Raw genomic sequence first — 16,330 nt, 5'->3', positions numbered from 1 at the left:
AGGCCATATTTTGCTACTCTTCCAGGTGTATTATCAGGGAGCTGGATCGTAAGTGGAGCTGCTGTGTCGTGAAGTGTTGCCCATATTGGATGCTGGCCTCACAGGCAGAGGTGTAACCTGCTATATGCCACAATGCAAGCCCCAAGGCCATGAATATTTATACCTGGTTTTTTTTTTTTTTTTTTTTTTGACAGGCAGAGTTAGGCAGTTAGAGAGAGAGACAGAGAGAAAGGTCTTCCTTCTGTTGGTTCACTCCCCAAATGGCCGCCACGGCCAGCACTGCACTGATCCGAAGCCAGGAGCCAGGCGCTTCCTCCTGGTCTCCCGTGTAGGTGCAGGGCCCAAGCACTTGGGCCATCCTCCACTGCCTTCCTGGGCCATAGCAGAGAGCTGGACTGGAAGAGTTGCAACCGGGACAGAATCTGGCGTCCCAACTAGGACTAGAACCCTGGGTGCCGGCGCCGCAGGCAGAAGATTAGCCTAGTGAGCTGCAGCGTCGGCATATATACCTGTTTTCACTGTTTTATAGTTCTAGCTATTAAATTTATGTCTTGATTTATTTTGAATTAGTTTTTCTGTATGGTATGAGGGAAATGCCCAATTTTATCTTTTACATTGATATCTGGTTGTCCAAATACTAGTGTTGGAAAGAGTATTCTTTCTCCAGTGAAGAGTCTTGGCAAACTTGTTGAAAATCAGTTGACCATAGATACATGTGTTTGCTTTTCCTGGAACTTCCTGTACAATGCTGAATATAAATGATAAGGGCAGTTGTCTTCCCAAGACCTTGTAAAGCTCTTCGTCTTTCACTATTAAGTTTAATAAATAGCTTTGCTTTTTTTGGTCAGGTTGAGTTAGTTGTACGTTGAGTTTTTCGGTTTGTTTTAATTTTTTTTTTTTTGACAGGCAGAGTGGACAGTGAGAGAGAGAGACAGAGAGAAAGGTCTTCCTTTTGCCGTTGGTTCACCCTCCAATGGCCGCCGCGCTGCAGCCGGCGCACCGTGCTGATCCGATGGCAGGAGCCAGGTGCTTTTCCTGGTCTCCCATGGGGTGCAGGGCCCAAGGACTTGGGCCATCCTCCACTGCACTCCCTGGCCACAGCAGAGAGCTGGCCTGGAAGAGGGGCAACCGGGACAGAATCCGGTGCCCTGACCGGGACTAGAACCCGGTGTGCCGGTGCCGCAAGGTGGAGGATTAGCCTAGTGAGCCGCGGTGCCGGCCTGTTTTGTTAATTTTAAAAGTAATTTCTTGGGTTTATTATCCTTCTTAGAAACTAGGAGACACTTTGATCTCTCCATTAGGTTTTATTGAAAAACTATAGTTTTAACTTTCCTTTTCTTTCCATAGCATAGAGTAGTGATAGCTGGTGTGTTGTATCTGGAAAATCTATCTATATTGCAACCAGATTCTCAAATCCAATATATATATATATATATATAATATATCTACTAAGAGGAATATTTTAAAATTGTAGTAAGCTTTATGATTTAGTGTTAGTAATCTTTCATACATAATTTTCTTTTTTTTTTATTTTTATTTTTTATTTTTGACAGGCAGAGTGGACAGTGAGAGAGAGACAGAGAGAAAGGTCTTCCTTTTGCCGTTGGTTCACCCTCCAGTGGCCGCCGCGGTAGCGCGCTGCGGCCGGCACACCGCGCTGATCCGATGGCAGGAGCCAGGTGCTTATCCTGGTCTCCCATGGGGTGCAGAGCCCAAGCACTTGGGCCATCCTCCACTGCACTCCCTGGCCACAGCAGAGAGCTGGCCTGGAAGAGGGGCAACCAGGACAGAATCCGGTGCCCCGACCGGGACTAGAACCCGGTGTGCTGGCGCCGAAAGGCGGAGGATTAGCCTGTTGAGCCACGGCGCCAGCCCATACATAATTTTCTTTGCCACCAATGTCTAGAGTGTCAGGCTTTGTTAAGTACTTCTACATTTATTGGCAGGGATCTTTTGAAATCAACTCAGTTTCCCACTATATGTTTTCTTTTTTTGCCTAATTTGTCTTCTTCGATTTGGAGCAAATTGGTGGTAGTGAAGAATCCCATAAATGACAACTGAGCGTATGAAGACTTGGGTTCTAGTGTAACATAAGAGTCTGAATTGATAGAAGCAAAATGTCAGAGAGATAGTTTTGAGTGTCAGATTCTTAAGGTTAAGGTGAGTTCTGAAACTGGGAGGGTATTGGATCACAATCCTGGAAAATTGGGAGCATGTATTAGGATTGGAACAGTGTTTAGAGCACCCCACAGTTGTTAGAAATGTTCACTTTTCGGCCGGCGCTGTGGCTTAACAGGCTAATCCTCTGCTTTGCGGCACTGGCACACCGGCTTCTAGTCCCGGTTGGGGTGCCGGATTCTGTCCCGGTTGCCCCTCTTTCAGGCCAGCTCTCTGCTATGGCCTGGGAAGGCAGTGGAGGGTGGCCCAAGTGCTTGGGCCCTGCACCCGCATGGAAGACCAGGAGAAGCACCTGGCTCCTGGCTTCGGATCCGCACGATGAGCCGGTCGCAGCTGCCATTGGAGGATGAACCAACGGCAAAAAGGAAGACCTTTCTCTCTGTCTCTCTTTCTCACTATCCACTCTTTTTTTTTTTGACAAAAAAATGTTCACTTTTGAAATCAGCTTAAGGTGATAGCAGTCGCTTCATTATCTCCTGGTTTCACTGAGTCTGGGATTTGGGACAAGCATGCATGGGTAGTTTTAACCATTTTATTTATTTGAACGACAGAGTGACAGAGAGTGGGAGACTGACAGAATTTTTTGTCAATATTTCTCCCTAATATATATATGGTTTTTGACTTTTTAGATCCACCAGTAGGTGGCAGTGTAACATACCAAGAATGAACTTCTATTCAAATAGTGTGTAACAAAACCTTTACCTGGCCTTTTCTCCCTAACCTTCCAATTGGTTTTGAAAACATACTCAGAATTTCTCTTCCTCTAATTAAAATATTTGATGGATTTGAGAGGGGAGAGAGAGACACAGAGAGACAGAGGGAGATATTACATCTATTGGTTTACTCCCCAGGTGCCTGCAACAGCTGAGGCTATGCCAGGCTGAATCTAGGAACTCAGAGATGGACAGTTTTGGTCTTGAATTTGGGTTCCTGGGACTACTTGAGCTATCACTTGTTGCTTCCCAGGGCATGCGTTAGCAAGAAACTGGAATTGGAAGTGGAGCCAGGATTCAAACTCACTCTGATGTGGGATGTAAGCATCCCAAGTGATATCTTAACCACTATGCCAAATACTCATCCCTGACACTCATGTTTTCCTGTTTAATGTACTTAAACTGGTCTGGTAGAGTTTTCTATTCACATTAGTGTATTTAGATTTTTGGCTTCAGAGGATATAATCAATGTATATGTGTGTATACAATAATAATTCAAGGTTACTGTATGATTTCAGCAGTAAAATAGATCTGACAATGTAATTTCATAAAATATAGATTTCCGTAGTATATTAAACCATCTTCAATTAATAATATCTTTTAGTTAGCCTTGAATCTTTTAGTTAGCCTTGAATTTTTGAACTTTTGAAATGTTTGTGAAGCCTTTCCTAAATCCCTTTTTTTCTGCTCTTCAGCACCTCACGGATGTTATTCTTGTACATTTCATAAAATGATTTATCAATGTAGGTGTTTGTTTCTTATTTAATTTCATTGTATTTGAAAGGCAGAGATATGGATAGAAAATCTTTCTGCCGGTTCCCTTCCCAAATACCTACAAAGGCTGGGACTGGGCCAGGCGAAGCATGGAGCAAGGAACTCAGTCTGGGTCTCCCACATGAGTGGTAAAGACCTAAGTATTTGAGTGAGTATCTGCTTCCACCCAGGGTACACATGAGTAAGAAGCCAGGATTAGAAGCAGAGCCAGGACTCAAGCGTAAGCACTCATGGGATGTGGGGATCACAAGTGACTTCCCAGCTGTTACACCAAATGCCTCACCTGTGTAGGTATTTCAAAATTCTACTCCCTCATTCATATATCATTATTTCAGAATGAGGTTTCTAGAAAATATATTTTCAAGGTAACTAAAATATATCCCTTTTACATATTAAAATGTTTCTACATTTAGATATTTTGTTAGAAAATGTTGTGTATATTCTTATTAGTAAATGGAATATGAATATCATAATTTAACTTTTTTATGTTAACAGGGTTATGGACAAGTATATTTATTTTTATTCATTCTTTCTTTTGTTCCTCTGGGATCCTTAAAACAGTGGATGAATAGGGCTTTCTTTTCCTCCATTGCCATATTAACAAATAGTTCCTTTATGTTAAAGAAATAATAAAAGTAATTTCTGTTAGTAAGGAAAATACCAACAGTAGAAAAAGGTGTATCTTGAAATACATGTTCCATTCCTCCTTGTCTCATTTTGTTTCTAGAGATTCTTCTTCCTTTCTGAAGCTTGTATTTTATTTTTTGAGACTTACTTATTTATTCAAAAGGCAGCGCAAAAGAGGGAGAATGATTTTCCATCGGCTGGTTTACTCCCCAAATGGCTGCAATAGCTGGGTCTGGGCCAGGCCTAAGCCAAGAGCCTGGAATTCATTCTGATTTCCCACATTAGTGGCAAAGGCCTAAGCACTTGCCCCATCTTATGCTGCCTTCCCAGGCACATAAGCATAGAGCTGGATCAGAAGCAGAGCAGCTGAGACTTGAACTGGCAATCCCTTATGGGGTGGTGGCATTGCAAGCGGTGGCTCAACCTTCTGCACTGCCAGCCCTAGAAATTTGCATTTTACATTGCAATGTTTAGAGGGTTCTTAATTAATATCAGGTTCAATAATTCAGAAGAAAGACTCACAGAACTCAGAACTCACAGTTTATTACAGTGAAAGGATAGAAATTAAAACCAGAAGCAGGGAAATGCAGAAAGACAGGATCCAGGAGCATTCCAAGTCATATCTTAACTACTACACCAAATGCCTGCCACTACAATTGTAGTATTTCAGCTATAATACTGAAGAAGTTATTTTTGAAAGAGACTTTTGAAGTAGAAGATGAATTTTATCTAATATTTAACAGATGGGATGTAGTTCGACCACTGCTATTATTGAATATTGTGACATTTGAAATTTGTTCTATGTATATTCCTGTTAATCTTTGCTAATAGTTTTAACCTGATCCCCAGTGCCAAGTATTATCTTCGGAGACTATTTTTAGTGTTAAAATATGTTTGCTATTTTAAAATACCACAAATCTGTTGAGAAGATCTTTTTCCACATTTTGGTTATTATTATTCTTTCTTGTTTTGAATACTCACTCACTAGGCCTTAAACACTATTTGTAGTAATACTTTAATACTGTACTGTTGGTATATAATTAATATTAATAATGCTGTGATTTTATTTTATCTTCCTATAAGATCTGTACTATTAAAAGATTACTTAATTGGATCAGATTTTCAGTTTTATTATATTTTAATTGTTTTTTTCATATAATTTTTAGGCCCTGACTTTGTTGTTTGTGATGAAGGCCATATTCTAAAAAATGAAGCATCTGCTGTTTCAAAAGCTATGAATTCTATACGGTCAAGGAGGAGAATTATTTTAACAGGAACACCACTTCAAAATAACCTAATTGAATGTGAGTTTATATCTGTGATTATGCTGTAGCGTATTGGTATTGTTTTGGATATATATATTTACCTCTTTGCCGTTGGCTTTTCTACTTTTTACTCTAGTATATTCCCTCTTCATAATCGACATGGGTCCATTTTAGTCTACTGTGAAAAAATATCATTCTTTTCAGGTTGAGATGCTTTAGAAATATGACTAGTAAACCTCAGTCAAATAATGTGCCATTGTGAGTGTTGGCATATAAATACAGAATTCAGAATACCATTAAAGCATCCAAGAGTATCAAGAGTCCTAAAGATTTTTCTTTTTTCTTTTCTTTCTTCTTCTTTTTTTTTTTGACAGGCAGAGTGGACAGTGAGACAAAGAGAAAGAAGATTTTTATTTTTTAAAGATATTTTCTTATTTGAGAGTCAAAGTTACCTAGAGGGGGGTACCTAGAGAGAGAGAGAGAGAGAGAGAGAGAGCTTTCATCTGCTGTTTCACTTCCCAAATGGTCGCAGCCCTCAGGGCTGGGCCAGGCCAAAGTCAGCATCCAGGAGCTAGAAGCCCGGAGCTTCTTCCTTGTCTCCCATGTGGGTGGCAGGACCCAAGTACTTGAATCATTCTGCTGCTTTCCCAGGCACATTAGCAGGAAGCTGGATTGGAAGTGGAGCAATAGGGACATGAACTGGTGTTCATATGTGATGCTGGCATCCTAGGTGCCTAGGTGGTGGTTTTACCTGCTATGCCACAACACCAGCCCCTTAATGATTTTTTAAAAAGTACAAATGCGTATGTGAACTCAGGAATCTGTAAGGAGAAATACCTATTTTGCAATGCTAAATGTCAACAGTGCAGAAAAGTGGATATGGGAGAAGAACTGTGCTGAATCCATAGTAGGAGAGTTTGATGCTGAAGACAGATTTTGGGAACTCAGGAAGTGACTGGTTAATTTCCTTCATTTTCATACATGTATGCTAGTACTGAAGAAGGGGGGAATATAAGATTATTCATCAAATATGCAAATTGAAATTTCCCTATATAATATCTCACATTTTTCTGTTTCCCATTGTAATAGCCATTTGATATTTTTAAGCTATTGTTTTCTTTTTTATAAAGAAAAATCTGGTGACACCAGTGCTGTGGTGCAGTAGGTTAATTTTTCACCTTCAGTGCCGCCATCCAATATGGGCACCATTGCAAGTCTTGGGGCTGCTTCTCTTCCGTTGTAGCTCTCTGCTATGGTGTGGGAAAGCAGCAGAAGGTAGACCAAGTACTTCGGCACCTGTACCCTCATGGAAGAACTGGAAGAAGCTTCTGCCTCCTGGCTTCGGATCAGCCCAGCTCCAGCTGTTGCAGCCATTTGGAGAGTGAACCAGTGGTTGGAACACCTCTTTCTCTGTCTCTCCCTCTCACTGTCTGTAACTCTACCTCTGAAATAAATAAATAAATATATAAAATCTTTAAAAAATTAAAGAAGAAAAATCTTTTATTTAATTAATTTGTTTTAAAGACTTATTTACTTATTTGAATGTCAGAATTACAGAGAAAAAGAGAAAGAAAGTGTGATCCTCCATCTGCTGGTTTACTGTCCAAATGGTTGCATCTGCTGGGGCTGGACCAGGCCAAAGCCAGGATCCAGGAGCTGATTCCGGGTCTCCCACATGCGTAGCCAAGTACTTGGGCCTTCCTCTACTACTTTCCCAGGCACATTAGCAGGGAGTTAGACAGGAAGCAGAGCAGCCAGGTAGAAACCAGCGCCCATTTTGCATGCCAGCACTGCAGCCTGTGGTTGTACCTGGTATGCCACCATGCTGGCCCCTCAAGTTTGCAATTTCAAAAATTCTTTTTGGGAAGAGTTCTGTGTTTTGTGTTTTGTTTTGTTCTTCTTTTTTTTTTTTTTTTTTTTTTTTTTTTGACAGAGTGGATAGTGAGAGAGACAGAGAGAAAGGTCTTCCTTTTTGCCGTTGGTTCACCCTCCAATGGGCGCTGCGGCCGGCGCATCGCGCTGATCCGAAGCCAGGAGCCAGGTGCTTCTCCTGGTCTCCCATGAGAGTGCAGGGCCCAAGGACTTGGGTCATCCCCCACTGCCTTCCCAGGCCATAGCAGAGAGCTGGCCTGGAAGAGGGGCAACCGGGATAGAATCCGGCGCCCCAACTGGGACTAGAACCCGGTGTGCCGGCGCTGCTATGCGGAGGATTAGCCTGTTAAGCCACGGTGCCGGCCGGGTTCTATGTTTTCTAATGGTGTAGTCTTAGACCAAATAAAAATCATGGTTAGATCCACAGTGTACTTGTCTTATATTTTATGTATGTTATAAAGAATAATGAGAACAAATACCACATGTTCTTCCTTCCATGTGGAAGCTAAAGCAAAAAAATTTAAAAACAGTAATAAAAAGAATTGTCTGTGTGTATCAGTATTGCTACAAAAAGAATTTTGTCAAATTTTGTTTTATATGTTTGCCAGATAGGTAAGAATGGTACACTACTGTAGTTTTAATGACCTATGATGATTTTAAAATTTACTGTCTGAGTGAATGGTAATCATTTCATTGTTTATAACCTTTGCCCTTATTCCTGCTGAACTATGATCTTTTTACTTTTTACTTGTTGAATTCTTTATTTAATATAGTATTAAGCTTTTGACTATATAGTAAATTAAAAATATGTTATTTAAAAAATTAAGAGAGGGAGGAGAGAAGGAAAGTATGATATTCTTAGAATTGTCTATGAACTACATTGAATATGGGTTCTTTGTATTAATTTCACATTATTAATTGATAAAACTTTTGTAGTTATTATCATGCATTTGCCATGACCCTGAGAATCTCATGTATCAATACATTTCTTTAAAATATAAAAATTAAGAATAAAGTTTCCTTAGGTATTTTTTAAATTAGTATATAGTATTTAGGGATGATTTTTATTTCAATTTTTTATCTGATTTAGGTAATCCAGTTCTATAGTAGCTTTATAGCTAATGTTTATGCTATACTTAGTTTGATATTTGTTTCTCTGTAGTTCAATTCTAATGCTTTTATTTCATGTATTACTGACATGAGCAATTTATCTAGGAGTTTTTGTGAGTCTTTTTAACCATTGTTAATATTGTTAATTAATATCTTCTTTCTTAGATCACTGTATGGTTAACTTTATCAAGGAAAATTTGCTTGGATCCATTAAGGAGTTCAGGAATAGATTCATAAATCCAATTCAAAATGGTCAGTGTGCAGATTCTACCATGGTAGATGTCAGAGTGATGAAAAAACGTGCTCATATTCTCTATGAGATGTTAGCTGGATGTGTTCAGGTACAAATATATTACATAATAATCAAAAATGTTTTCTGACTTTAAACGTTTTTTAAGTTTTCTTTCTTCCTTTGTCAGTGTTTAGTTTTGAATAGTTTGCAGTATTCAACTTCTTTTAAAAACTTTTCTGGGATGGTCATTTGACCTAGCTATCAAGATGACCATGTCGCTGGCGCCGCGGCTCAGTAGGCTAATCCTCTGCCTGCGGCGCCGGCACTCTGGATTCTAGTCCCGGTTGCCCCTCTTCCAATCCAGCTCTCTGCTGTGCCTCAGGAGTGCAGTGGAGAATGGCCCAAGTCCTTGGGCCCTGCACCCCATGGGAGACCAGGAGAAGCACCTGGCTCCTGGCTTCAGATCAGTGCGGTGTGCCGGCCGCAGCGGCCATTGTGGGGTGAACCAACGGCAAAGGAAGACCTTTCTCTCTGTCTCTCTCTCTCACTGTCCACTCTGCCTGTCAAAAAAAAAAAAGATGACCATGTCCCACATCACAGTACTTGGTTTTAGAACCCAACTCCAGCTTCTTCTGATGCAGACCATGGGAGGCAGCAATGGTGGTTCATGTATTTGGGTTTCTGCCAACCATGTGGGTGATCTGGATTGAGTTCCTAGCTTTCAGTTCCCAACTTTAGCCCAGCCCAGCACAATCCTGACTGTTATGCATATTTGGGAAATGAACAAGATTAGGGCAACTGTTTCTCTGTTTTTATGAAATAAATAAGAATTTAAGAAATAGATTTTTAAAAATTTCTAAGTTTCAGTGTGAAGTTTAGAATGTGGTTGATTATTAAGTATAAAGCCTCCTGCATTACTACATTAATGTTTATTCATGCTTAAGATAGAGTTCTTAAGAGGATCAGAGTTGTCATGATTAAGAAATTCCTGTGCTCACCCTAATTCTATTGGGTAGTATTCTAAGGCTCACTTGTTTGAAATGGTTTTGGGAAACTAATATGATTTAAGAAGGAGTCAGTTTTTAAAGCCTGAAGAAACAGTTTTGTTAGTTTGAAATATATCCGTAGTCTGAACAGGTTAATAGTGCTGTTTGTATACAGATCTTTAATGAAGTATATGAATGAATGAATGAATAGGTAGATATGTAGACACTTGGCCAGCAATTTTTTTAAAGATTTATTTAAAGTCAGAGTTACTACACACAGAGAGAAAGAGGGGCAGAGGGAGAGAGAGAGTTCCCCCATCTGCTGGTCCACTTTCCAGTTGACAGCAAAGGCCGGAGCTGTGCAGATCCGAAGCCAGGAGCCAGGAGCTTCTTCCATTTCTCTCACATTGGCGCAGGGACCGAAGGACTTGGGCCATCTTCTACTGCTTTCCCAGCCCACAGCAGAGAGCTGGATCAGAAGTGGAGCAGCCGGGTCTCGAACCTGCATCCACATGGGATACCGGCCCTGCAGGCAGTGGCCCCACCCACCAAACCACAGTGCTGCCCCCCAGCAATTAATAGATCTTAAGATCAGTACTTTCTTTAAAAATGTTAGATACTAAGATAGGCACAAATTTATTGTAACAAATGCGATAGACTCTTATTTTGGTTGGATGAGACATAGTCATCATTTTTTATTAGATATGCTACATACCCCTATAAAAAATCTGTTTTTATATTGTACTAGTATATAGGCAGCGTTTTTCTGGTTTAAGTAGTCATTTATATCTGCACATTAGTGTTCTGTTTTTTTTTCAGTAAGTGAGGATGTCTTCTTCATACCCACATAATAAAATAGTTTCAAGAGTGCTTGTACATGGCTGGTTTTTTCAATTGCACCAATACCACCTCTGTAGTTCTATGTTGTTTGGCACATTCGCATAACTTACTCAGAGGACATCTTAAGCTGTGTTAGTCTTTGATTCATAGGTTTTATTATGTGATTCAGGCAAGCCGTCTTGTTAGCACTGTCTACTGTGTTCGCTCCTCATTGTTTGCTATTTTCTTATTTCTATGCAGAGAATACCATCCTGAAATCTTTTCTTTAAAAGATTTATTTATTTATTTGAAAGGCAGAGTTAGAGAGAGAGAGAGAGAGATCTTCCATCTGCAGGTTCACTCTCCAAAAGGTTGCAACAGCTGGAGCTGGGCCACTCCAAAACCAGGAGCCTGGAGCTTCTTCCAGGTCTTCCACATGGGTACCAAGGCCCAAGGACTTGGACTATCCTCCTCTGCTTTCCCAGGCCATACCAGAGAGCTGGATTAGAAATAGATCATCCAGGACTTGACCGGTGCCTATATAGAGGTCTGCACTGCAGGTGGCAATTTTACGCATTATGCCATGGCTCTGGGCCCCATCTTGAAATCTTAAATTGTTCGCTTTATGCTGGTGTATTGGAATCTTTTTTTTTTTTTTACCAGTATACTAGTGTGCAGCCATATGAAAGTCACTTACTACAATCAATTGTGGATAATTGTATGTTTAGGGTAAATGTACTTAAGAAAATGTTTTCTTGTACTTTGCGTACCTATTTAAATGTGTGTTTTAATTATACACAGTGACAATGTTTAGAGCAGTTCATTCCTGTCATATATTTAGATGAACTGATTTTTCTTTTTTTTTCTTATTAATTACAGAGGAAAGATTATACAGCATTAACAAAGTTCCTGCCTCCAAAACATGAATATGTGTTAGCTGTGAGAATGACTCCTATTCAATGCAAGCTCTATCAGTACTACTTAGATCACTTAACAGGTAACCAATATAATTAGTTTGTTGTTTTCTCTTTATAGACATTTTTTTCTGAAGCATTTGTTCTTGAATCTTAACATGTTTGTTCTTTTTTCCATTTGAATAGAATAGTTATTCTTAAAAGCAAAAAGTAGTTCTGTTAAAGAAGAATCAGTAGTATGAGGATACTTCAGCAAGTTTGTGGGAAATGTAATTAAAAGATAAGTTTATTTTGGTTTAAACATTTTTTATATACATTTATACAAAAATTTCTCAAAATTCATGAAACATATGAAAAAATTATGCGCCACAATAATTTTATTATAATTGTTTTCCACAACCCCTTTGAAGTACCCTGACACTGTTGAAACTAAACTCAAGAAATAAACTGATGAAAAAACATACACAGTATATAGGAACAATTCCCTTAATTTATGAAAAAATTTTATTTTAGGAAAGTTACGGATGTAGAATAAATCAATAGAAGAAGGTGCATAGAATTTTCAGTATTTTCTTTTTTTTATTTATTTTTAAAATTTTACTTAAGTTATGCAAGTTTCATGTATTTTGTATATACAAATTTAGAAACATAATATTTTCCACCTTATCCTCCCTCCTGTTCAAGCTCCAACCCCTCTTCCTCCTCCTCCTTCCATTCCCACTCTTAATTTTTACTGAGATCTACTTTTAGTTTACTTAATGATTGCAAAGTTAACCCTACAGTAAGTAAAAGAGTTCAACAAAAGAAGCATTGTTCCTCTGTCTTCTCTTACAGAGTTGGATCTGTAGCAGTCCTTTGGCGAGTGTGTGTGGCGGGAGAGTGGAACCTTGGGGGAAAATGCTAGGAGATTAACTATAAACAATCATTGTATCTCAAAATGTCCATTTCACTCCAAAACATTATATTTTATGTACAGAGTGTTTTCCAAAAATGCTCAGCCACATTAATAATAAAAGGCATGCAAATTAAGTCCATGTCATTGTTTTTCAGTTATCAAGTTAACAATGATTGAAGGTAAAACAAGGCAAAATGCAAGGCAGGGAATGTAGTATACTCTCCATGTTATGATAAAAATCTACACAAATGCTTAAAGTTCAACAAATGGTTTTCTGGGCGGTTTTGCTATTAAGACTTTTTTGTGTTTTTTTTTGGTATACTTTCTAAAAATACACCAAATAGGTTTTTTTTTTTTTTTTATCAGTAAACTTGGTGTGTGTCCCATTGTGTGCCTGAGGTTGTCCCTCTTCACACAACCAAACCAAGTCTGTGGTCTGGAGTGATTTGTTTTTATTAAGATTTATCTATTTGTTTGAAAGGCAGAGAGAGACAGAGAGGGAGGGAGGGAGAGATATGGATCTTTCATCTGCTGTTTATTCCCTAAATGGCTTTAGGCCAATTCGAAGCCAGGGGCTTCTTCTGGGTCTCCTATGCAGGTGTGGGGCCCCAAGCACTTCGACCTTCTTCTACTTCTTTCCTAGACTATAGGATTGGTAGTGGAGCAGCTGGGTCTCAAACTGGTGCCCATATGGGATACTGTGACAGCAGGCCGCAGCCTCACCCTCTACACTACAGTCCCAAACCCTGAAGTGACATTTCTTACTTGTTGGTTATTTATGATAGTACGTTTCCCAAAATGATGTGCTAGGTTTGGTTGCAGAGTTCGGAAACCTTTCATCTGCCTATTTGGATATTAATAATATCATGTTGGCCTTACAAAATTATCAACTTAAAATTAGCCTGTTATGGATTTATTGAATTACAAGTTCCTTCTGTGATTGCCTTGGCAGATTCCAGACTAAATGATCTTACATGGCCCGAAGGCCTGCTATTCTATACTCCAGGTTTAGGAGATAGGATTTAGAAGGTGTCTTTAGCCCATAATAGATATAATAATTGATTAAAACAAAGAGGCTGGATGTTTGTATATACATGTTAATATAATATTCCATAATAGCTAAAGTGAGCTCCTTTAGTAATAGTGGTATATATTGGTCTCTTTCGTTCTCTTTTAGTAACTCTGCCTTTCAAATAAATAAAAAATAAATCTTTTAAAAAATGAATTATAATATGGTTGTATGGTTCTGTGAATATAGAAAAAGCCATTGAATTGAATTCTGTATGGTAAATCGTATGATGTGTGAAGTATGTTGTAATGAAGATTTTTTTAAAGCTCAGTACCTTTTTTTAATCTTTAAAATTTCTGTTTAGTAATTTTCAGCTAATTCAATTTTTTTTATCTCTGTGTGAATTTTCATGCTTTCCTCTGACATTTCTTTAAATATGGTAAACGGTTATAGTCTGTGTCTGGTCATTCCAGTTTCTGAAATCCAAATTGTTCTCTTTTGTCTCTTTCATGTTTTTATTGTATTTTAGGCATGCTACCTTGGTTCCCTGTGTGTTCTTCTTTTTCATTTATTGTTATACTTTTGTTTTGTGTAATATTTCTTTTTTTTTTGACAGGCATAGTTGGGGGGAGTCTTCCTTCTGTTGGTTTACCCCCAAAATGGCCACCATGGCCAGCGCACTGCGCTGATCTGAAGCCAGGAGCTAGGCGCTTCTTCCTGGTCTCCCATGCGAGTACAGGGCCCAAGGACTTGGGCCATCCTCCACTGCCTTCCCAGGCCACAGCAGAGAGCTGGACTGGAAGAGGAGCAACCACTGTAATCTGCATATTCCTATCCATAGTTCCATAATAGTTACTAAATCCTTGGTTCTAGTTTTGGCACTGACCTCTTCCACCAGCTGCAGCACCTCTTTCTCCTTTTTGTTGTTGCTGCCTATATACCTCTTTGTGTTGTGCAACTTTGGTTTCACACTTCCCAGTACCAATTTAATCGTATCTGTTTTCCAACAATTTCTTTATTTGGGGAGTGAACCAGCATATGGAAAATCTCCCTCTCCCCCTCTGTAACTCTTTCACATATATAAATCTTAAATTAAAAAAAAAAGAATACATGTAACGGAAGAGCAAAAAGAAATACGTGGTGTACATTTTGGTACAACAGGTTAACCCGTCCTATTGTGACTCCTGCAAATTCTAATGGAGTGCCTAAATTTGAGTCCCAGCTACTCTGCTTGTGATCCACCTTCTTGCTAATGCATACCCTGGGAGACTGCAGATGATGGCTCAAATACCTGGGTCCTACCACTCATGTGGGAGACATATTGAGTTCCCTGGCCCATACCAGGCTGTAGGGAGCATTTGGAGGGTGAAACAGCAGGTGGAAGCTGTCTTTGGCACTCTGTCTCCCTTTGAATTACTGTGAAAAGAAAGAAAAGTAAAAAAAGATTAACAAGGGCCTGCATTGTGGTACAGTGAGTTAAGTCATCACTTGCAACAATAGCAAACCATGTGATCACTGGTTTGAGTTCTGGCTAATTCATTTCCACTCTACCACCCTCCTAAATGCAACTGGTAAATCAGGTTATGATAACCCAAGTACTTGGGACCCTGCAACCACCTTGGGAGACTCAGATGGAGTTCAGACACCTTGCTTTGGCCTCGCCTGGGCCCATATGTTGGCGCTGTTCTGGGAGTGAATTAGTGGGTGGAAGATCTGTGTCTGTGTCTGTCCTTCTCTATTGCTCTTGAAAATAAGTAAATAAAATTTTTTAGGAAAAACAAAAATAGAGAAAATCTTTGAAACCAACAATGGGTTCTTTGAGGATATTAACATAATTGATTAGCTGTGCTTAAAAAAGTAACACAGACAACACAATAAAGCATGACATAATAAATATTTTAAGAGACTGCTATGAACAACTGAATTCTGGGAAATTAGATCCTTCATTTTTATAGCAATGATTTCTGATTTTCAAAATGGAAATATATCTGTTAGCATAATAGCAATTACAGATTTTTATGAAGTTTTATTATTTCCTGTCATTACTGAATTTTTTCCCATCACTTATGGAAACAGGACTTAACAGCATTTAGTACTATGGCTAAGAAAATATATAATTACTTGAATGCTGTTTTTTTCTTTGAATTGGCTGTGCTCTTTTTTCATTCCATCAGAAATTTTAAAATTAATGAAATATGTATTCATTTTCTTTTCATTGTAGTTTTAAAGAATAGTACTCTGAAATTATTATGAAAACAACAAAGCAAATGTTTACATCTTGTACTTCAAAAACAATTTTTTTTTTATTTTTGACAGGCAGAGTGGACAGTGAGAGAGACAGAGAGAAAGGTCTTCCTTTGCCGTTGGTTCACCCTCCAATGGCAGCCGCCGCTGGTGTGCTGCGGCCGGCGCACCACGCTGATCCGAAGGCAGGAGCCAGGTGCTTACCCTGGTCTCCCATGTGGGTGCAGGGCCCAAGCACTTGGACCATCCTCCACTGCACTCCCGGGCCATAGCAGAGAGCTGGCCTGGAAGAGGGGCAACCAGTACAGAATCCGGTGCCCCAACCGGGACTAGAACCCGGTGTGCCGGCACCGCAAGGCGGAGGATTAGCCTGTTAAGCCACGGCGCCGGCCCAAAAACAATTTTTAAAATTATACTTTTTGGGGGCTGGTACTTTGGCGCAGTGGGTTAAAGCCCTGGCCTGAAGCGCTGGCATCCCATATGGGTGCTGGTTCTAGTCCCGGCTGCTCCACTTCCGATCCAACTTCTGCTATGGCCTGGGAAAGCAGTAGGCGATGTTCCAAGTCCTTGGGCCCTTGCACCCATGTTTGAGACCTGGAAGAAGCTCCTGGCTCCTGGCTCCTGGCTCCTGGCTCCGGATCCACACAGTTCTGGCCATTGCAGCCATCTGGGGAGTGAACCTGCGGATGGAA

The 16,330-nt window shown here is 39.7% G+C and overlaps 1 protein-coding gene across 9 annotated transcripts in view; it reads left to right on the top strand.

Annotated features, from left to right (window-relative positions):
- ATRX (ATRX chromatin remodeler) overlaps window positions 1-16,330 on the top strand; it is a 202,620-nt gene that overhangs the window by 101,609 nt on the left and 84,681 nt on the right. For all 9 annotated transcript variants that reach the window (XM_062184328.1, XM_062184325.1, XM_062184324.1 and 6 more), the window contains 3 exons: window positions 5,459-5,596; window positions 8,705-8,880; window positions 11,456-11,573. In XM_062184328.1, the coding sequence (XP_062040312.1) occupies window positions 5,459-5,596; window positions 8,705-8,880; window positions 11,456-11,573 (432 nt within the window). The remainder of the gene's footprint in view (window positions 1-5,458; window positions 5,597-8,704; window positions 8,881-11,455; window positions 11,574-16,330) is intronic.

The sequence above is a fragment of the Lepus europaeus genome, chromosome X, assembly GCF_033115175.1.
Source record: "Lepus europaeus isolate LE1 chromosome X, mLepTim1.pri, whole genome shotgun sequence".
Taxonomy (NCBI): Eukaryota; Metazoa; Chordata; class Mammalia; order Lagomorpha; family Leporidae; genus Lepus; species Lepus europaeus.
This window is presented reverse-complemented; position numbering and strand designations above follow the sequence as displayed.